The following is a 23993-nucleotide window of genomic DNA, read 5'->3' as shown; positions in this document are numbered from 1 at the left end:
CAACTGAACAAACCCAAAGCTTTCAGAAAATCAGAGCAATTTTTGGTAGCATATGCAGCAGGAGCACAGAGAAAAGCCATTTGAAAACAGGCTATTTCAAAATGGATAGGACATTGTATACGTTTCTTCTACACATACCATGGAAAACCTGTACCTAGCAGCATTAGATCTCACTCCACCAGGGCAACAGCCACTTCAACTGCCTACCTCAGGGGAGTACCTACCAAGGATATTTTGGAAGCAGCAACTTGGAGTTCTGTACACACCTTCACCAAGCATTACCATCTGCCTCTATACTCTAAATCCAGAGCTGGCTTCGCCACTGCAGTGCTGCAGGGCCTTATAGCCACCCCTAATGCCTTATAGGACCAGCTATCCTTCCTCAGCTTTGGGATTCCACCCAAGTGTACTGACTGCAGCAGTGTAACACGATGAACATAGTACAGTTTTGTACCTACCATAAATGTAGATGTTCGAGTGTAGACACTGCTGCAGTCCAGGTTAACCTCCCTCCTTCCCCTCTTACTGGTTGGTACATACCTATATCTTCTACCCTTACTACCTATGGGGAGTATTTGCTGGTAGCTGTAAGTTGTTTATTGCTTTTCTTATGTATGTTTTATTAGCAGTTGGAATTGCCTACATATTTAGAGGCACCTGACATCTGAGGCAAGAAAAACTGAAGAAAATGGTGTCGGCTGCATCTTATATACCCCTGTCGCACTGACGTCAGGGAGGAGGCGACAGCAACCGACGCCCGACCAAGACTTTGGAACTCTGGCCGACTGCGGGCCCGCCTGACAGCAGGATAACCCAAGTGTAATGACTGCAGCAGTGTCTACACTCGAACATCTACATTTATGGTAGGTACAAAACTATACTTTTAACCTCCCATCTCCCTAATTCCTCAATTTCTAAAGAAAACTCTTAGGTTGAGATGCAAGGTGATCCTCATAGCCCCGTTCTGGCGTCGACAAGTTTGGTTCCCCTCCCTTCGGCCTCACCTAGTATAAATGCCGTGGGTTCTGGACCTTCTACCAGATCTGAATACTCACCCCAAAGGGTTGAGTCACCCAAATCTGTCCAGTCTCAAGCTGACAGCTTAGTTTCTCCACTTCCACTAGTCGCCAGACAAGCTAATCCCTCCTTGCCTGCTTAACGCATCATTCTGGCCTCTCATAAACCGTCCACCAGAAGACTATATCAGGATAAATGGAAAAGGTTCTCCATCTGGTCCAAGGGTAACATGCTAGACCTATATTCAGCTCCAGTAACTGCAGTGCTTCAATACTTGGCTAAGTTTTTTGATAATGGAGCCTCTGCCTCTACTGTATGAGTACATCTAGTGGCAATTTCCAATTTCCACAATGGTATAGATGGCACTCCTCTTATCTCTTTACGCCTATGCAAGGCCTTCCTCAGAGGGACCTCTCACATCAGGCCTCCTGTCAGACAGCCCGTGGAACCATGGAACCTCACTCTAGTCCTTCAGTCTTGGACTCAAAAACCTTTTGAGCCTGCAGTGAAGTGTGACCTAAAGTTTTTGTCTTGGAAATCCTTGTTCTTGGTAGCCATCACGTCTACCAGAAGAGTCTTGGAGCTGCAGGCATTGTGTATAAAGAGGCCTTATCTAGTATTTCATAAAGACAGAGTATCACTTCGGACAAATCCATCCTTCCTTCCCAAAGTTGTTTCTGAATTCTCCGTAAACCAGACCAGTGATTTACCAGTGTTTTTCCACATTTTGCCAATAGGGGAGAGTACTGCCTTCACTCTTTAGACGTACATAGACAGCTGAGATTTTACCTAGGCAGGACCACACCTATCCATAAATCGAAACAGCTTTTCGTCTCCTTTTCTGGACCCAAAATGGGAGAGGCTGTTTCCAAGGTTACATTATCAAAATGGCTAAGGGACTGCATATGTTTAATCTGCTCCCTTGGTAATGAACTTATGCCTAAAGTTAAAGCTCATTCCATTAGATCTATGGCAACATCTGTGGCTTTCCATTCCAGGGCTTCCATGGATGACATCTGCTCAGCAGCTACTTGGGCTAAGCGTCATACCTTTATCAGTCATTACAAATTGGACTTGGTCTCCAGAGGGAGAGTGCCTTCGGCTCAATGGTACTCAGGAATGTTCTTCCATAAGAGCCAACCATAGACCTCAGTGTAGCTTGGGATTCTGTCCCATCAGTGATGAATGGAAAGAAGATTAACAACATCAGATAAAGAAGTTGTCTTACCATAATGTTCCATCCGTGTTGTTCATCTTCTTTCATTCATCACTTCCCACCCTCCTTCCCCCTCCAAAGGCTCCTGGGAGAAGCTTTGGGTCTAAGTGGTGCATCTAGGGTATTTGCGCAGAAGTGGCCTCGGCTTTACTTCTCTTTCTCTAGCAAACTCGATCTGAGGGAACAGGGAGAAGGGCATTCTGGGTAGAGACTTAGCTCGAGAGTTTTTTTGGCTGACGCGAGCTTGGTATAAGGGCGACTCTGAACCGAGCCCATCAGTCATGAAAGAAAGAAGATGAGCAACACAGATGGAACATTATAGTAAGACATAACTTCTTTTTTCGCTCACTTTGGGGGTTTCCACACCTCTTGAGCTTTACTGTTTCTAAAGATGGCCAGACTGAGCAAAGAGCCAAGATCATCCTGGTTACCTTTTTTTGACTGTGACCGGTGTGATTCCCCCTCCAAGAGATTCTTGTTCCAACCCTTTGGCCAGTGTCACCCAGGCCTTCCCTTAATGAAGTTAACTGCATGGTCTCTCCATTTCTTGTGATGGCCAGGGATACTTTATCCCTAATTCAGGTGGTCCAAATCCTTACTTCTGTCTTGAGGCCAGGTACCAAGAAGAATTGTCTGTCAAAATAGTCTCATTTCTCAGCTTGAGCCAGAACCATAAATCTAGACCACCTGTACTGTGCTGCTATCTGCAGTACATTAGAGTATCTTTCGAATATTTTTTGATGTGGTATTTTCTTCAATAGATGTTCACCTTGCAGTAGTTTTGTTGTTTCTGTCAGAGATCAGACTCTTCTCTGACCTTGAACTGCTGGCTCATTACAATGTTTTTCATATTGATCATTGCTGCAAATGCCTAAGCTAAATGGGTTCTACCCTGCAAGGATATAACAGCCTTGTGTCCTTGCAGGGTATAACCGACGTAGCATGGGCTGCTGCACTAATGATCATTTGAACATCTACTGTTATAGTAAGTTTACTTAAACAGTTGTAGTGTCCTTGCAGGATATAATCCATAGAGCTTAGGCTGCTGCAGCAGTGATCATTCAAATGTCTACTTTATGGTAGGTTTACTTCCACAATTGTACTTTCTTAATGGTCTTAATTGTTGTTGTGTCTTTCGGCTTTTCCCGGTTAGGGGTCACCACAGCGGAACTCCGGTCCGCTAATGATTGGAAGTAGATTTTTACGTGCCGAGTTGCCGGCCCTGACACACAACCTTCAACGAAGGTACGCCCATTCACGCATGTCTCCACATAGAAGACGCTCTAGCTGAGAATCGAACAGGACAGTGCCTTAGTGTGAGGCGACGCTACCGCAGCACCACCACCGCAGTCTTAATGGTCTTAACTGAAGAGAGTAAAATGTTATAAATGTATAATGTGTTGCTTCTGCAGAAGCACAATAACCTGACATTTGTTTTCTTTTTTCAATATCAAATTAACATTTGACTAAACAAGTAAGTAGATATCATTGGTAGCACTTATTTGCTGTAATGATGCTTTCTTTATTGACGTAGTTTGCAGACAGTTTCACTAAGATGTTGCATAAGCGTTTGTTTTATTGAAAAAGGTGTACCTAAGGATAATGATGCACCTATAGCAGCCTTTCATCGGTATTTTATCAGTAATTTAATATATTGTATCCAGGTAGAAGGTTCTGCTGTTTTGCTTTAGAATTATTTACAGAAACTTTTGCTTTTTTGCAGCCCAAGCCTATTGATGTGCAAGTCATAACTCATCATATGCAGAGGTATGCTGTATGGTTTGGAGGATCTATGCTGGCTTCCACAGTAAGTACACACATGCAGCAATAATGACTGGAGTTGTCCTAATTTACTTCACAGTATCATAGCTAACTTTGTGATCTAACATCAGGAAAATGTATAAAATGGATCCACTAGTGCATCATCTACTGTAACCTTTCCCCTTGATGAAAGAAGAAAGTGTTTGCATTCATGTGAGACATGTCAGTACTCATGTGCATGCTAATGAATTCATGCTGTGGAAGTAAATAATATGCTTACCACCACAATTCTCTGTTTCACTTAAGTTCCTAGGTGTGTTTTTGGCTAACAACCCTGGAGCCTATATAAGCCTAGCCCAAGAAGATTCCCTGGCAACATGCTGCCCAAAGTTAGCTCCCAGTGTCCCTGTCAAGCAAGGCCACTGAAATGATCCCCGGGGTGAACTTCCTCTCATGCTGTCCAGATCAACTGTTTTTAGTTCTCTGAGAAAAATGCTTGTATCTGATGTTAAGATGAGGGTAGGCCTAGGCCTTTAAACTTAAAAGTTCCCTTTGCAGTAGGCACTGAAGCAGGACAATTGCTGGCTTTTTCTGCTCTTCGTCAGGAGTGTAGTATGTGTAGTAATTCAGAGCTTTGGATGTGCACAGTGAGTGGAGTATAATATTAGGCAAATCTTTTCTAGTAGTCTACTCCCTTAGCACTCGCTAATAATGCTTTTTTGCTTAACATTGATCTCACATTATTGGAGTTTGAAGTGAGGAAATTTCCAGAAAAACATCCTTGTTATCTGAAACTGTTTAAGTAGATGTATTGTATTTTTATGTTCCAGTGTTATTGCTGAGTTGGGATCTGGGCCACAATGATTGTGACTGCCCATTTTCAGATTCTGCTTTACTTGACCATTGTTTTGAATATGATTACTTATAGATGGCTCAGTTTTAAGCCTAGTAAAAGTAAACTGTGTTTCTCTCCTAAAACAAGAGAGGTAAAATTCCTAAGGAAAGAATTCTCCTTTTAATCATTTAATTTCCTTTTGGTGGTTTCCATCATACAGTAGCATAAACATCATGTCATCTGGATTCGTGACGTGCTAATTACGCCCAATCAAAAAAAAAAAAAAAAAAAACTTGGTGTCTCAAGCCTCCTCCATGCTGGCTTCTATCCATGACAGCCCCATTGAGGCTGACATCTCCTCCAAACTCTCCGTGGCTACACAAGTAGCCAGGCACTCTATTAGATGCAGCTGTGATGCTGCAGAAACATCTGCCAGTCTGCAGCATCTGCTTCTGTCCTCAGGAGATACTCCTGGCTGAGACTTCAGAATCTCCCAGAAGACTTCAAGTCCAAGATCTTGGATGCCCCCCGGATCACAATTTCCTTTTTGTAAAACAATCTGCAAATCTCCAAGAATCTGCAAGAAAAAAGTAAGGAATTTCAGGACATTAAACATTTACTGGTGTTCCCAATTCCCAAGTAGTATAGAAACCACCCTGCTAAGACCACATTTGTAAGGTGTAATCCTCCACAGACGGGTGCTTCCTCTTCCAGGTTTAGAAGAGGGGCAAAATGACCCACCATGTCCAGACCTAATGCACCACATCCTCAGCCCAGACCATCCTTTCAGTACAGAGGAGGTCCCAACAATGCGTGACTGTTTTGACCACCTGCCACTCTCTGCACGCCTTCCCCACTGCCTCCCCTTCTGGCAAACCATCACCACGGACCAATGGGTAATATCCATTATACAAAAAGGATATTTCCTCTCCTGGAAAGAAATAACAGTCAGGAAAGGCATCCCGTATCCCCCAAAAAACAGCTACATCTCCTTCCACAGGTTTCGTCAGACCTGCTGAAGTTAGGTACCATAGAACCTGTCCTTTCAGGACAGGAAGGAAAGGGTTTCTGCTCCCTTCTCTTCCTGGTCCCCAAAAAGACAGCCCCTGGAGACCTATATTAGACCTCTCCTTCCTAAATCTTCACCTTCGGGTACCCACCTTCAAAATGCTGTCACTTCCCACCCTGGTACCTCTTATTGCAGCCAGGGTCTTTATGGCCACCTTGGACCTAAAATAGGCCTACCTACACATACCCATCAGGATTTCCCACAGAAGATTCCTGCGTTTCTCCGGGCCCTCCTCTCATTTCCAATTTACGGCTTTGCCCTTTGGTTTGTCCACTGCCCCCCCTGAGTGTTTACAAAGTGCCTAGCCCCAGCCATTGCCTTCTGCAGAACTCAGGGAATCCCGATCTACCCCTGTCTGGATGACATACTAAGTCTGGCAGAATCAAAAGATACCCTCTCAAAGCATCTGCACTTCATCATGTCCCTTCTGCAGAATCTAGGGTTCACCCTCAACCTTTCAAAGTCCTGTTTGAACTCAGACCAAGGCAAGATTTTTCTGGGTTGCAGAATCAGAACAGACAAAATGAAGGCCTTTCTCCCACGGGACAAGGTACTCTATCCCTGACCTCCCACGTCAAGGAGATCCTACACTCTCAGAAAGTAACTGGAAGGCAATTCCTTCATCTCCTGGGCTTAATGTCGGCGACCATCTCTATGCTACTACTGGCCAGAATGCACATGCGCAAGCTACAGAAAACATTTGGTCCCAGCACCTGAATCACTTGGAACAGGTAATTCCCCTCTTTCCCTGTCTAAAGACAGAAATCAGCTGGTGGATCCAACAAGTCTAGCTAAACCCGAGACTTCGCTACTACCTCCCACCCAAACCCAAATAATGCATACAGATGCCTCAGATTCAGGTTGGGGTGCAACAATGGCATCTTACAGGGTTCAAGGAAACTAGTACCCTTCTCTAAAGGCCAAACACATCAGTGTCAGAGAAATGACAGCAGTCTTCCTAGCTCTAAAAACCTTTACCCCTCTACTTCTACTTGGGGTTCTTCTAATATTGACTGACAATACCACTGTAATGTGGTACCTTGACAAACAGGGAGGAACAAAGGCTTATCAGCTGTGCAGACTAACCCTGCTGATATGGGACCTAGCCTGTCACCACACCTTGTCCCTGCAGGCAACCTACATCCCCTCGCAGGACAACAGGCAAGTAGATCACCTAAGCAGGACATCCTTTCCACAGCACGAAGGGATGCTGGACAGGATTGTCTTCGTAGATATAGTCCACCAGTGGGGCACTCCTCAGATAGACCTGTCCACCTCCCCCCCAGAACAGGCAGCTGCAGACCTTCTGCTCAAAGACCTACTCTCCTCTAGCATGGAGAGTAGACGCTTTCAACATCTGCTGGGAAAGTTTCTTTATGCCCCCCCCCCCCTCCTTTCCCAGTGATTCAGAAATTCCTCCTGAAAATCAAGAAGGACAAACCAAAAATCTTGTTAGTGACTTCGTACTGGCCAAGGCAGCACTGGTTCCCCGTACTTCACAATCTTGCCAAGGGCAATCACTACCAGTTGCCCTACAAGGTGGACCTCCTGACACAAGAAAAAGGAACTCTCCTCCACCCACACTAACAGATGTTATCCCAGACACTGTGGGTGATGAACTTTTGATCCCTTTCAGACACCACCACTCAGAGGATGTGCTTTCAGTCCTGAGGGAAGCCAGGAAACCTACAACAAGAAAATCTTACCTAGCTAAATGGGAAAGATTTACTAAGTGGTGTCTAGACAAGGGCAAGGACCCTTACATTGCTGATAATCCCCTGGTTCTTGCTAATATGTGTCAATTGATAGAGTGGACTTTCCTACTCCTCAGTGAAAGTACACCTTTCTGCTATTTCAGCCTGCTTGCCTCTTGATCCCCCCCCTTCCTGGCCAGGCTCTATGTGAAGCTCTTCTTAAAGGGGTGCTGCACATGAGACCCCCAAAGAAACCTATCCCTCTGCCCTGGAACTTTAACTGCATCCTCGAAAAACCCTGGAACTGTAACTGCATCCTCGAAAAACTTACCCAACACCCTTTCGAATCTGCTGGGACATCTTCCCTACAAATTTGTACATAGAAAGCAGTCCTTCTAGTGGCTATCACTTCAGCCAGAAGGGTTTCAAAATTGTAAGCCTTAATGTCCTGCCCCACCCCACACCACCTTCTACAAGGGCAGGGTCACGCTGAGAACTAATCCCTCCTTTATGCCCAAGGTGGTCAATGACTTGTCTCTTAACCAATCTATCCACCTACCCACTTTCTTTCCCTCTCCCACTAATGAAGGAGAGAGGATACTACACTCCCTGGATGTGCACAGGCAATTAAGATTTTACCTGGAAAAACCAAATCCATTAGGAAATCACAGCAACTCTTGTTTCCTTCCACCCCAGAGCTCTGGGCAAGGCATTCTCCAAACAATCGCATGCTGAATCAGGAAAGCCATTTGTCTCTGCTACTCCCTCCACAGAAAAAAAGACCCCATTGGGAGTAAAGGCCCACTCCACAAGAGCAGTGGCCACCTTCAAGGCTTTCATAAAAGGTCTGGACACGGCATCCATTATGGAAGTAGCCACATGGTCCACTGTCCACACTTTCATCAAACATTACAGACTTGGCCAAGTCTCTAGAGCTCATGCAGGATTCGCCAAGGCAATCCTACAGGGCTTTGTAGAATCCTCATCAGCATCCACCACCCTCTCATCCATCTAAGCTGTGGTACTCTCCCACAAATAGAATACTGCAACATAGGAATAGAAGGACATAGAATAGTTGTGTAAAATCTTACCATAACCATAGATGTCCTCTTCCATGTTGCAATATTCCTTCCCACCCACCATTTCCCTCTCTTCATTCTCCTCTATCCTCCACTATAACCTGGACCTATGTATGCTGCAGAAAGACCCAGGGTCCCTTACTTGACACTACTGGCTGTTCCACCTGCTGGGCCTTCTACTCTACCTGCTGGCCTTCAAGTTCTGAGGATTGTGCATGCAGACATCACATTTAAGGACCCTGGTTTATGGCCTTGCGTCTGACGTCCCACGCATGCTGCAACAGCCAAGTGGAAGCTTTTGTATAGGAGCCGACGTACGAGTTGCCTGAGGGCAGGAAATCCCACAACTAGAATACTGCAACATGGACGAGAAGGACATCTGTGGTTATGGTAAGATTTTACACAACTATTCTTTACGCATTTCCCATATTTTCATTCTTTAATTTTGGATCATTTGGCTGAAACATTTCAAGCCCATCTCCTTACAAAAGCCAAGATAAGGATACTTCTGTTGTGGGGGGGGGGGGGGTGCTGTTGTACTAAGCTGGGTCAAGCCTTGCTCCTTGCACTGAATTCTGTTGTGGATGCTTTTATAAGCATTGGATTCACGCCTTGCTCTGTACACTGAAGTCTATGTGAATGTCTGTAAATGTTATTGTAGTAGCTTTTAGGTTTTTCTAGTGTATTAACATGCATAACAAGGTAACGTCAAGTTTGGATCCCTTTGTTTCCATATGCTTTTTTTGGGGGGGGGGGCAAATTGCTGAATAGATTTGTGACTGTTGTCATCACAGACACTCCTTGAAGGCCATCCAGTGTTATTTTGTCCAGCTTGTACCTGAAACTACCAATACTTTCCCTTGCGTTTCTTTCAGAAAGCCAGGTAAGTGCTGCTTGAAGTTCACATAATTCAGCAACTCCCTGCTTCTCAGAAAAATTCTTGTTACTCTCACAAATAGGTTTGCTTGCACTCTGGTACCTTCAGTGAACAATTTTTCACTTGCCTGTTGTACAGATGCATGGCTTTCATCTTTTGTTCACAGCAGAGCACACAATTATTCAAATTTTGCCTTTCTGATTTGGGACAAATCTTTTGCTTTAACATTATTGGTTTCACCTCACTTTTGGAAGTACCTTAACTGCAGCATTTTTGTGAATATATTTTCTGAATATTGAAATTGGCTTTCTTTTTGAAGCAGGTTACTGGATTGGACCAAATCTATCCATTTTCCAGCTGCAATCTAGTTTTAGTAAGGTGAAAAATAGTTGATGTGAAGTTGCCCTATCTCGCCTTCATTCTTTACTGATGGGTTTGGAACCACTCAGCCGTTTTTACAAGCTCGAGGTCCTCACCTATCTCGTGGATTATTCCCTATCCTATGATGCTCTGTTGCCTTCCCCAAATCTCATTTGCCGCTGAAACAGATTGGGTGATTAGTCTAGCTCAGGCTAAGCGGAATAGATTTTTCTTGCTTAATTCACCTTTTTTGGTCTAACCTTTAAAATTTATAGTCTTTACATTGATGTGTTCTGTGTTTGTGAGTAGTTCTCTGTTTAATATTTAGCAAAATTTAAATACCTTTTTGACTGTCTTGTGTTGGGGGCCTACTTCCTCCCTATTCCATTTTATGGCAAGTAGTTTTTTTACTTGAATTGTCGAAATTAAGTTTTAGGATTGGTGATTAAAGAAGCAAAATTAGATTTCTGCCTTCCTGTCAGTGACAGCTTTTTCTCTTCAGTATGTGTTGCAACGACTTTGTCAGCTCCATTATATATGCATTTTATATATATATATATATATATATATATATATATATATATATATATATATATATATAGTTATCTTATTTTATAGTACAGTGTGCAGGGCTCCATTCTTCTTTCTTTTGTGCGAGTTGTGATAGTTAATAAAAAAAAGCACAAAAAACTTTACTTAACTATACCTAGCTCGTTTACGTTAGAGAGCTGCAGGGATTGTATTGCTTGTTTGGACTGCGTTGGTAATGTAACTGTTAGAATGTCTAAGCAAGGAAAAGAGTTGAAGCCTTCGGGTTTTAAAAAGTGCCCAAAATGTAGTAAAAAGATGTCTATTACTGATGGACACACAGAGTGTGTATACTGCCTGGGGGGCAGTTCATTTACAGGAGTCTTGTGTCATATGCCACTCCTTGAGCTCAAGGGTACTCTAGAAGAGAAAGAATAATTAATATTAAAAGGATTGCTAAAATCTTTTTACAGAAGCCCTAGAACAGGTTCAAAGTCCACATGAAAAATCTACGTTACCTGCGTCAGATAAGACAAAAATCTTCCAAAAGATCATCATCTTCTACTTCAGAAGGGTTGAAGCCATTAAAAAAGACATCTAGGATGTCTCCGACAGTTTCTAAACCTATTGGTTCCAAGGAACCATCTACCTCGGCTCCACTGGTATCCTAGCCATTGGTTTTGCACGTAAGGAGCCGGTCCCCTGCCTTGGAGCCGTTATCTCCTACACTAAGTTCTCCATTATTGCAAGTTACAGCATCTCCAGCTCCCTCATCTAGATCCTTCAGAAGCCTTTCTGATTTTTGTGTGGATCATGTGGTGCAGTGTTGAGGACACCGGAGCTAGCTAGACTTTTGTCGGAACTGACCCAGAGGATGTTGGAACTGACTGGACCTGTCACTTCTAATTCAATTCCTCCTCTGACCCAAGCAGCAGTTTCAGAGCCGGAATGAGTGGAGCCGATTCTGGTGGAACTGTCGGAGCCGAGACATGCACCAGGATCTTCGGGTCTGACTGCTCCAACTACTTTGGTGCTGTCCGAGGGGTCTAGGAGCCAACATTTGCTGGTCTGGTCCAGGGGGGAGAATCGGGCCGAGTGTTTGTCTGATCCGATCTTGCCTCTCTCCTTGGCTCGCGTGAACTCTGCTCCTACCTCTGCTTTGGAGCCTACCCACGTGATGCCGGGGAACCTTCCAGTTCTTCGGAGCTGGGGACTTTCGAGGCCATGAGGACAACACTGTCCTCAGAAGCAACCACACGTTCAGGTTCAGCCATTCCTCCCCATAGGGCACTGGTGTCCATCTCGGCACCACCCATTCCATACACGTGTAGAGACCCAGAGCGTCAGGATGCTCCAGTGGGCGAACCCTTTTCTTCCAAAACCTCTCCGGAATACCTGTCTGAAGAGGTCCCCCAGAAGAGACCATGCAAGCAGAAGCATTTGGACTCCCCACAGGAGTCAGTCACGTCAGACACAGACCTTGATGAATCGGAAGGTTCCCCGGTCGCCCTATGAGAATGTCTCCTTTGCTGACATCCTAGAGATCCTGAAACAGAGAGGTGGCTGGAAGCCCATCACCCGTTCTGATGAGGAGTCTGTTTACCTGAAGGCTTTCAGGTCTTGACCTTCCACCACTTGGGTTTCTCCGTCTTTCGATGAACTTATGGAACTAGTTTGTCAGAAGGCATGGGAGTCTCCAGACACAGTGGAGCCTGTCCCTGGGAGGCCGAATAAGTTCATAACTTCCCTGAAGATAAAACTTTTTGACAATGTGTTCCTGTAGATGCTGTGGTGGTGGCGGGAGTCACTAAAAAATGAGTTATCGGGAAAGTCCACTTCTGTTCATCCTCCAAGCAAAGACTCGCACACGATGGACAGATTTACTCTCTGGTCCCTGAATTACCTAACCCTCTTCACTAGATTACACAGAGAGATCTCCTTAAAGAGCTTGGAGACACTCTGCAGGGTTCAGTAGCTGAGGGGATAGCAGAAAAGGTATCATCCCAGCTCTCAATCATTAATTCCATAGTGAACTAATCCACAAGGCTAGTTTCTTATGCAGCCGATGGAGCGAGTAGGTCAGCAGGTACAGGAATTGCCCTTAGGAGACATTCCTGGACACGCTTGTGTAATTTCGCCAAACCCTACAAGTCATCCTTTATTATTACCCCTTTCGATGGCTCGTCTCTTTTTTGGCCCTAATGTAAAAGAGACACTAACCAGGTGTGAACAGGAAGGAAAAACAATCTCTGCTGTCTGAGTCCATTTTTCACTCCTTCTGGACCTTATCCCAAGGGTCAAAAGGGGGGAAGATGTGGTTTCGGAAATCCCGGGGAATTTTACAAGACACATGGTGAACCTTCCTCCAGAGGCAGAGGAGGAGGTAATGGAAAACGCTGGCCCCGTGGCAGAGGGGGTCTACAGAACCAGGGCGACAAGGGATCCTTTTTCGGTAAGCCTTTCCAGCGCTCCTGAAAGGAGGCCCGCCTGTCCCACTCTAGAGGTAGTCGAGGGATGCTTATCTTTGTACCCAGATGCCTGGCTAAAAATAACAAAAGTGGGTACAAAGCATCATATCCAGAGGTTACTCAATAACCTTTTCAGTGCTGCCTTCACAAAGCAAAATGATCCCAGATGTCCCACCCAATCACAGGGATCAAGCAACCATAGAAGTACAGAAGTTGCTAGAAAAAAGTCATTCAATCAGTCCCCGAAGACCAGGTAAGATCCAGAACTTACTCAAGGTTCTTTTTGGATTCAAAGAAAACAGGGGACTAGAGACTATTAGATCTCAGCAGACTGAACAAGTCAGTAAGAAAGACAAAGTTGTGGATGGTCACACTGCAGTCGATACTTCCCTTTATGGGGAAGAGACAATTGGATGTGCTCTATAGACCTCCAGGATGCGTACTACCACATAAGAATGGACAGGCCAAACAGGAATCATCTGCGGTTTTGGTTGGGAGCTAGTCATTTTCAATTTCGAGCTTTGCCTTTTGGCCTCACTGCAGCCCCCAGAATGTTCACCAGATGCATGGCAGTAGTCACGGCTCACCTGAGATGTTCAGGATTCCAAGTGTTTCCATATCTAGTTGACTGGCCCATAACCATCACCACCAAGCAGCTACTAATACAAGCAAAGGACAGCACCTTACAGCTCTTTGCCCATCTAGGAATTACTGTAAACTACAAAAAGTCTGCCTTATTGCCATCTCAACATACCCTTTTTATAGGCGCAGAATTAAACACAACTACAATTACTGTAAAGCTTCCAGTAGAAAGGATACAGGCTCTTAGAACACAAGTGTTGAATGTCATGTTCAAAACAAAAGTTCAAGCAAGGGAAGTTTTGAAAATACTGGGCACAATGGCTGCAGCAATCAATGTAATTCCTATTGCTAGTATGCACATGAGAATTCTACAATGGCTTCTTTTTACTCGGTGGTCAATGCAGAAACTTCCAATGTCTCACCATATAATACTGACACAATCTTGCAAAGAAGACCTGCGTTGGTGGTCTCACTCAGACCAAGTGACAATAGGCCAACGTTTTATTCTTCCAGCCTCACTAGCCACTGTGACTACAGATGTTTCCCAGATTGGGGGGGGGGGGCTGCATTATCAGGGAAGAACAGCCCAAGGCATGTGGAGAGATCACGAGGCTCACTTGCATATCAGTGTCCTAGAGATGAGGGCGGTGTTACTAGCGTTGCAAGCATTCTGGGACTCTCTACCTTTAGGAGCAATTGCAATCCAGACTGACAATGTGTCAGTTGTATGGTACATAAACAAACAAGGAGAAATCAAATCTTAGCCCCTATGTCAAGAGGCCGTGAGAGTATGGCAGTGGACAGTGCCCTTCTAATGTTTTCTAGTAGCAATGCACATCCCGGGGAAGTCCAAAGTGGTTGCGGACAAACTGCAGAGAAATACTGATGCCACACGAGTGGTCCCACAAACAAGACGTAGCGGAAATGATTTTCCGAAAATGGGGCCAGCCTTGTTGCGATTGCATTGCCATATCCACAAACACTAACTGCAGCAACTACTTTGCCCTAATTCCCCCTCTGGAGAAGTCCCCAGGGGAACACTAGTGCACGATTGGCCCCCAGGTTCCCTCTGTGCTTTTCCCCCTTTTCCGTTAATACCCAAAATTCTTCAGAAAGCCAACATATTGGAAAGGACCTTAATTCTAATAGCCCCTTACTGGCCTTGTCAAATTTAGTTCCCCTTCTTGCAGCCTCATCTTCGGGAGGAACCTTCGATCTTGGATCCAGTGCCGGATCTTCTGATTCATTCATCGGGGATTCCTCATCCATCCCTTCAAACCCTCAAGTTGATGCTCCAATTCCAAACATAGCCAGGTTACAAAATATTTCATCCGCTGCACGACACATTTTGATATCTTCTCATAAGACATCAACAAGATTATATCTTAGCAAATGGAAAAGGTTTGCAGTTTGGGCTCGAGAACCATATTGATCCTTATTTGGAATCAATTCCCTCTATTCTGGAATTCCTGACAAAACTTTTTAATGAAGGGTCATCGGCAGCTACTGTCAGAGTCCAATTATCAGCAATTTCAAATTTACACCTTGGGGATAATGGGCCAAACATTGTCTCACAGACTGTCTAAAATTTTTCCTAGGGGCACTAATCTTTGAGGCCACCTATTAAAGCCCCACTACCACCATGGAACATAAATTCTGTTCTATCCAGGATAATTCTACCCCCCTTTGAACCTGCGTCATCATGGGAATTGAAGTTCTTGGCATGGAAAACTATCTTTAGTGGCCATCACTTCAGCTAGAAGAGTATCAGAACTACAGGCATTATCAATCAAACCCCCGTACCTATTGTTTCACAGTGTCAGAGTATCTCTGCGTACAAACCCATCCTTCCTGCCAAAAGTATATTCAGAATCCAACCTGTCAGTGTATAGACCTACCATTTTTCTTCCCCAAGTATGGCAGTAAGACAGAATATATGGTTCACCAACTTGATGTTCATAGATGATTACATTTCTATTTACACAGAACAAGAGTTTAGAAAATCTGATCAGCTGTTTGTATAATTTTTCAGATGCCAAGAAAGGTATATCAGTAGCAAAGACTACTTTGTCCAGATGGTTATCAGATTGCATTTTCTTTACCTATAATTCAGTAAATAAAAAAACTACCAAAGTAAAGGCTCATTCTACTAGGGCTGTTTCCACTTCGGCGTTTCATGTCAAGTTGGCAATAGATACCATTTGTGCATCAGCAACTTGGGCAAGGCCTCATACCTTTATCACTCATTACAAAGTAGATTTGGCCTCCAGGGACAGGTCCACCTTTGGGTCCACTGTGCTGAAGAATATACTCCCGTGAGCCACCCAGGAAAAATGGTGCTAGGGACACTGTCCCATTAGTAAAGAGTGAAGGTGAGATGGGACAACTTCACATAAAGAATTTATGTACCTACCATAACGTTCCATGTGAGTTGTCCATCTCATCATTCATTCTTACGTCCCACCCTCTAACCCCAGCCTCTGGCTTCGAGTGGACCAGAACGTTCCACGTGAATTGTCCATCTCGCCATTCATTCTTGTGTCCCACCCTCCAACCCCCCAGCCTGTGGCTTTTAGTGGATCGAGAGTTTTTCTGATTGGCGCCTCCTTGGCTTTGACCCTATTCAGGTCTTATAGACAGTAGGGAATTCTATAAAAGTGTTGGCATGCAGGCAAACGATCTGGGGAAGGCACTAGAGCATCATGGGATAGGTAATAAGCCACGAGCTAGTTGAAGACGTCGAAGTTGTAAAAATGGCAGGGTCAGAATGGATGGCGAGATGCACAATTCGCATGCAACATTGTGGTAGGTACATAACTTTTTTACCAATACTGAATTGCAATCCAACATTAAATGAATAACTGTATGCAGTTAGAAAGCATTTATTTAAAAGTCCAACTGTAGAATAACATTTTAAAAAATGCAGCATCAATCAGCTAGACTTTACCTGATTGAAAAACAGCTGTTTCAGAGAGCAAGTTAGTGTTCTAATGAATGATAAAGATCTGAGGGAGATTGGTAAAGGTAGGTTAATAAACACAAAATGTCCTACTGTTGCATGTTAGTTTGCAGAACTGGAAGAATGAGCACTGAGACAGCTGAAGCAAGACTCAGCTTAATAGAGCATTCATATCTTCACCTACTTTTTACTAGGACTGCCCATATGTCATAATTATTGATGAGAATCATGTTAAATGTTGATAGTTTCTGTAAGAAGGTAATTTCAAGTATGTAAGTAACTGAATGTATTCAACTCAGCAAGCCCCTACCCGGTGTCCTGCAGAGTCTACAAGCAGTGGAGAATGAAAGAGAGACTTTTGGAGTGGTTTAATTACCTTTTTCTGCTTTTTATACCTCACTAGTGTGTTTTCCGCCTAAACGCCAATTTTTCAGCATTTATTGTGATTTATAAGCTTGTACTTATCTGCGTTTGTACTTACCTGACTGACTGCACTTTTTAAAGTAGTTTTTTGCTAAAATGTTTGTTTAACTGCAGTAGGCTACACACTAAAGTGCGTTAGCCTGTCTGTGCATTTAAAGAAAGTAGTTTTATCTGTATCAGTGTATTTTCTGCTGTTTTCTGCCTTCTAAAAAGAAAACAAATCTTGCTTTTCCCACCTTCCTAAACTAGTGTAGTCCAGTTTTCAGGCTAGTGCTGAATTCAGGGCTGTGTTTCAGGTTTCTGAGTTGCCCATACCTTACTTGGATAGCCGGAAGTTTCACTGTTCACCTGTGAGAGAGGGGAGCTTTGAGTAGCCTATCTATCCCTGGAGGAGTGGTCCCAGCACAGAAGTTTGTAGTCTATTGGCCATTTTGGGCTAATTCCTATCTTTCATTTCCCTGCCATAAAAACCACGTTTGCACAGTTTTGCGCACTGCACAGCGTGGGTTAGCTAGGGTTAAACTATTCCTGGCTCCACGAAGTCTGCTCTTCAATTTTTCCCTTGAACTAGTCAAACTTTCAACTTAAGCACTCAAACCATTCCTTTTACAGTCTAGCACTTGCTCAAATCCCGTAGTAAGCACTAATAAACACTAGCACTACACCCCCCCTGTACTATACAGAAGTACAAGGCTCTCTATTCGTCCCTACCGGACAATCAGTAAAACAGTTCACTTTATCTGTTCAGGCATGTCCAAAGGGCAGTTTCAGGTGTACTCTCCAGTCCAGCTGGTGAATCTGGGCATATTGAGGCAATGTTACAATTGCCTCATGTACACAGACAACCCTCTCCTCCTTCCAACAAACACAAATGTATGCATGAGATGCAACTATGCAGCCAAACTGGAGGCCAAGCTCTCTCAACCCAAGACTGGAACAGTTAATCATGAGGAGAAGGGAAACACTTGCACCACACTACCAGCCTCACATAGACCAGTCATATCTGCACCAGCAAACAACACACATAAGTACACAAAAACATACTCGGAGGCTCTAAATAAAAATCTGCCCAACAGCAGACACCTCCAAAGCAGACATCCAAGCAACCTCCACCCCCCCAACATCCACGTATCACATACTTCACAAAGTCAGTGTGCCACGCAATCACAGCCCTTAAGGCCAAATAACACACCCAATACACTAGTAATAGGTGACTCTATTGTCAGGCACACTGACTTCCCACTCACTAGACTGAACAAGGAGAATGTTACTGTAAGCTGCCTGTCAGGTGCCAGGATCTGCCAAATAACACAAGCAAACTCGGGTCACTCCAGAACAGGTACAAATATGACTCTTGTCATTGTCCATGTTGGTGTGAACGACCCGAGACGTACCTCCCTGGACTACATGAAAAGAGACATAGAGGAGCTCTCTGATCATATAACACAGGCCGGTATGACCCTGACCCTGAGTAGCATCTTGCCCTCACCAAGAATGATGCCACAATATAAAGATAAAATGATCAATTTTAACAATTGGCTAAGCTTTTGGTGTCGTTCAAAGGGGATCCAGTGTTTGTCAGCCTGGGATGACATGCTCGACAAGCCATGTTGCTTCGCCAGAGATGGCTTGCACCTGTCGCACTTAAGCTTTCAAATACTGGCCAAGGCTCTTGCCACCCCCATACTGCCTTTTTTAGGCAAGGTTCAAAAGACAAACCCACCTCCGTAAACAGCACAAAAAAACAAAAACTGAGGGTTATGCTACTCAATGCCAGAAGTCTAAACCTCAAAATGCATGCACTCGAGGCACTCATCAATATGGAGAGAATAGATATCTGTGCAGTAACAGAAACCTGGCTCAAGGCTCCAGAGAGCACCCCAGCACTACCAGGCTGTAACGCATACCATACCTTTCGGCCACAGAACCCGGACCGAAATACAAAAGGTGGGGGTGTATCCATTTTCATCAAGGATACCCACCCCTCCAGGTTAGTGGCACAGCACGAGGCCTCGGAGACTATCCATGTGCAACTAACAGTGGGCAAAGCTGCTTTTCAGATTGTAGCTTGCTACATACAGATCACCCACCTTGTCTCAGGACCCCCCCACTCAGCGTTCCTGAGAACACTGGAAAATAAGAAGGTCCTACCTAACACCCTGATATTGGGTGATTTCAACTACCCAAACAGTGACTGGGAAAACTACTCAAGTACTAACTCCTTTGCCCAAGGCTTCCTAGAGTTTATAAACTCAAACATCCTGGAATAACTGGTCACCACTCCCACAAGAGGTGACAACATATTGGACCTGATCATCACCAACATGGGGGGCAAATGTTTCACACCAGAGGTAAACTCACTGGTAAGATCAGACCATAAACTAGTCACACTGGACATCCACATCCCAACCACACCCCCAGTCAAGGAAACCACTGTGAAAAGCTTTTAAAAAGTGAACTACACACTTCTCAAGACCAAGGTGGAAAATTTCAAAGCCCCCTTGCTAAAGGATAATGCTGCCCAAACCGCAGAATCCTTTACAAATGCATTCTATGAGCACCTACAGGAATGCATGGATCGAGCCATCCCAAGTAAAACCAAAATTCACTGCTCCAAAAAGAGGAAACCAGTCTGGTGGACCCTGGCCATAAACAAGCTATACAACAGAAGGAGGAAACTATTACATGATAGAGCAAAATCCCAAAAAGGGAAGGCATCCCTGATCAGTATCAGCAAGAAACTAGGATCCCTCATAAAATCATCCAAGGCCAGCTTCGAAAGAAAAATTGCCAAAGGTTCTAAAGATAATCACAAAGCCTTCTTTAGCTATGTCAAGAATCTAGGTGGCAACTCTCAGATCTGCTCTGAGCTCGTGCAAAATGGCAAAAAAAACACTGAACCAACTGACATTGCCAACATCCTGGCTAACAGGTTCAGTGCAAACTTTACCCCCCCACCCCCAAAAGGGCCCGTATCCATCCCAGAAGAATGTAGAGCCCCAGACATCACAGACACAAACAGCCCTTTCCAAAGCCAGAAACACAGCATCAATGTGACCGGATGGTATCCCAGGCTGAGTCTTACACGAGCTCCAAACTGAACTAACCCCTCACCTAAATTCACTATTCAAACTCAGCCTTACCACAGGCTATGTACCCAAAGTATGGCGTACAGCAACAGTTGTCCCGCTCCACAAAGGTAGTGCCACAACGGATCCTGGGAACTGTCACCCTATAAGCCTGACTAGCCTGGTCTGCAAAGCTATGGAGCACATCATCATGGAACTCATTAACAGAGACATTGGGAACCTCCAGACATTGGACCCTACCAAATTTGGCTTTGTTAAAGGCAGATCCTGCCTCCTAAACCTAGTTGACTTCTTTGAAACAGTTACCAAGGCCATAGATGAGGGAAAGGTAGTCCACACAGCCTACCTGGACCTCGAAAAGGCCTTCAACATCATTCCCCACTCTGGCATTATAGATAAGCTTACCAGCTTGAACATTAACCCCTATGTCACGAGATGGGTTGCCAACTGGCTCATGGATAGAACTCACATGGTCAGAGTTGCAGGTGTCATGTCTGACTTTAAACCGGTTACAAGTGGCGTCCCACAGGGGTCAGTCTTGGGACCCCTCCTGTTCGATATATACTTCTCTGAGGTACAGGCAAGCACGGGAGGACTATGGTTGATCAAGTTCGCAGATGATTGCAAACTGGCGGCCATAATAGACTTTCCGGCTGACACAGACATCCTCCAGAAGGGTCTAACGGAGACGAATACCTGGTGTCAGAATCATAGCCTCCAGCTAAATGCCAAAAAGTGCATAGTCATCCCCTTTGGGAAAAACAAAGTGCCCACGAACTACCACATAGGTGGTAATCCACTAAGTACAGAAGATGTAATTAGGGATCTGGGGACCCAAGTAGATAGCAACCTCTCCTTTGATAATCACATTGCCAAAGTGGTTAGAAAGTCCTTTTATGTAGCCCACCTAATCACATCACTCATCAGGCCCATAATAGAGTACAATGCCCCATTTGGGATGTACCTTACTCGACACCTGCAACAGCTGGAAAGACCACAGAAGTACCTCACCAAGAGGATCGTGGGCCTCAAACAGATGCCCTATGCAGCTCGACTAAAGAAACTCCATCTCTACTTGGTTGCTTACCGCCTACTCAGGTGATCTCTGCCTGACCTACAAGGCCATATCTAACCCGGAATTAATGGACATGCTCTACCTCAAGAAAACCAACTCTCTTAGAACCACACGCTCTAGGGATTTAAACCTCAGCACAACAATAAATAAGATATGCTGGAGGGATAGATTCCTGTCTCAGAGACTTCCCTCGCTCTGGAATAGAATGCCAATCTGTTAGGCAAAGCCCCTCACTGACTCTCTTCAAGAGAAATCTTGACAAGTGGATGGGGAAATCATAAATTTACTTCTGGGATCACTTCAGTGTCCCTGCTGGACAGAGGCACAGGAAACTAATCTAAAAGGGAGGCAAAAGCCAACACATTCTGGCTAGGCTTATAAATGCCCTTGGGCAGAAAGCCTAGTACCTACCTATGTATGGTAGAGATCAAGACATTGGCAACAAATAGAGAGGTAAAGGTAGTAGAATGGGAAGAGGCCAAGAAGACATTTGTACTGCAAGCTAGAGGTTGCCTTCCCTATCAGGGATTGGTAGCGCATAGGCAAAGGGAAAGGTTGAGTTTTTAGTTGAATCAAGAACAGAAGCTGCTGTTAAAAAGGGAATAGTATAGCAAATAAAATATTGCACGATAACTATAGAAATAAATTAGAGGAGGTCAGAAAAGATTGGGGAGAGAGACTTGATGTGCAGTTTACAAAGAAAAACTACACAAAGACTCCTCGCATGGACGGCATCTGCAAGGTCCCAAATATAAAGTCAAAACCCAAAAACGACCAGCAGAAAAGAGAAAACGCTGTCACAGACCGGTTTCGGTCACAATGACCTTTATCTATGTGAATAAATATTATATAAATGATAATGAGTCTGTTTATATAGTAGAAAAATACAAAACCAAACCACCAATCACAACCATACCCTGTTCCCAGCTAAAAATAAAGAAATATACACACCATATCTAAAAAACAAAATTAAATATAATTAGTAATACTGTGACATTTGCACATATAAATGAGTACATCAGTTTGTCCCTGTAATGTATATGTAAATATATATATATCTATATATATATATATATATATATATATATATATCTATATATATATATATATATATATACACACACACACACACACACACACACATATGGCCATATGTAAAGAATATATATATAAATATATATATATATATATATATATATATATATATATATATATATATATATATATACACACACACACATTTTATTTGAAGTTTGGTTGCCAGGATGGTCCATTGGGCCGAATGAGCCCGTTTTTAATGGAGTCCTGGGGAGAAAAGCTCCAAGGATACAATAAAAACATAGTGAAATACAATATATAAAAACATAGTGAAATGCAAGGAGAGTACATTTAAGCCAAAGTAAATCAAAGCAGAAATAGAAGGTAAAGCATAACAATATGTAACAATTCACATCAGTTTACAAAACAATTTTTTTTTTTTAAGTCACTATAATCATTAAGATAGATATTTAGATTAAGACAATAGTGTGAAGGTGTGTACACAGAATTAAATGTACGTGTTTATTTACTGTATGTAAGTTCCTGTAGAGGTGATCTGGTTATTGGCTAAGGGATAAGATAGTGGCTGGGAAAGTTAAGCAGGATGGGAACATGAGCATTCCCACAGTGTTTGTAAGTGTGAGTGAAGGAGAGTTTTAAAGGAGGAGAGACTGCAGGTGCTATGAATATGAGGTGGGAGGGAGTTCCAGAGACGGGCTAGGGATAAAGAGAGTAGGAGTTTGCCTGCTGGACGGCTTGGTTTGCGGAGTTTGATTAAGTTCTGAGTGTTGGTTCTTAGGGATCGGCTGGGTATGTGTATAGTGAAGATTGAGGCAAGAGAAGGGCAGAGGGAGGGCTTGAATATGAGCTTGTGGGCATGAGTTAGTTGAGTGTAGATGAGGTAATTGGGAAGTTCTAGCCAATTTAGCTTGTGAAGAGCAATGCAGTGATAAGAGGAGGATCTGTGGCCAGTGATGAATTTGGCGATTTTATTATAGCAGGAGGAGAGTTTTGTTTTGGTAGAGGATTGTAGATTGGTAAAGAGTGGGGCACCATAAAGGAGGTAAGGGATGAGATATGTGGAAGCAAGGAGGAATCTAGTGGATGGGGTGAGGAAGCGAATATGGCGATAACATACCAAGTTTCTGGTGAGTTTTTTTATGTTACTTTGTATATGGGTGTCAAATTTAAGCTGATTATCAATAAGAACGCCTAATAGTTTAGCACTTGTTACAATTTCACGGGTAGTATTGTTGTGACTGGTTATGGAGAATGAATTTATGTTGATAGTTAAGGTTTTGGATGGGTAAATATCATGAGTTTAGTTTTTGATGGATTAAGAGCTAGATGATTATCTAGCATCCATTGTTCGGTGGTAGAGAAGGCATCTTGTGTTAGCTGTATCAGGGTGGGAATGAAGTTAGCAGCACAGATAATTGTTGAATAGTCTGCATATTGGATAATTTTAGCATTAGGAATAGTGTGGTGGAAGTCGTTGATGAAAATGTTAAACAGTAAGGGACCTAATATAGAACCTTGGGGTACACCAGTGGCAGTGTTAAGAAATAAGGAAGTGGATTTCTTCCATTTGACGGCTTGTTGCCTATTGGAAAAGTAGCTAGTAAACCAGTTAATAGAATTGGGTGAGAGTTGTAGATTAGAGAGTTTAGTCAGAAGGAGAGAGTGAGAGATAGTATTGAAAGCATTAGAAAGATCCAGGAGGAGTGTGGAAATGATACAGTTAGTCGTGTGCTTTATTTATGGTTTCAAGGAAGGAGATTAGAGCAGTAGTAGTGCTGTGACCAGGTCTGAATCCATGCTTTGTGGGAGTAAGTAGGTGAATGTTGATGAGGTGGGGTAGAAATTGAATATGAATACATTTCTCAAGTAGTTTAGAGATGGGGGATAGGATGGCAATAGGTC

At 43.7% G+C, this 23993-nt stretch overlaps 1 protein-coding gene across 1 annotated transcript in view; it reads left to right on the top strand.

Annotated features, from left to right (window-relative positions):
- Nucleotides 1–23993, top strand: part of ACTR3 (actin related protein 3) — an 859006-nt gene that overhangs the window by 787090 nt on the left and 47923 nt on the right. Inside the window, exon 11 of the mRNA XM_044074929.1 lies at nt 3957–4040. Within this exon, the coding sequence (XP_043930864.1) occupies nt 3957–4040 (84 nt within the window). The remainder of the gene's footprint in view (nt 1–3956; nt 4041–23993) is intronic.

Source organism: Protopterus annectens, chromosome 6.part0, assembly GCF_019279795.1.
Source record: "Protopterus annectens isolate FY-2018-M chromosome 6.part0, PAN1.0, whole genome shotgun sequence".
NCBI lineage: Eukaryota > Metazoa > Chordata > Ceratodontiformes > Protopteridae > Protopterus > Protopterus annectens.
The sequence above is the reverse complement of the archived record's forward strand: the minus strand, read 5'-3'. Positions and strand labels throughout refer to the sequence as shown.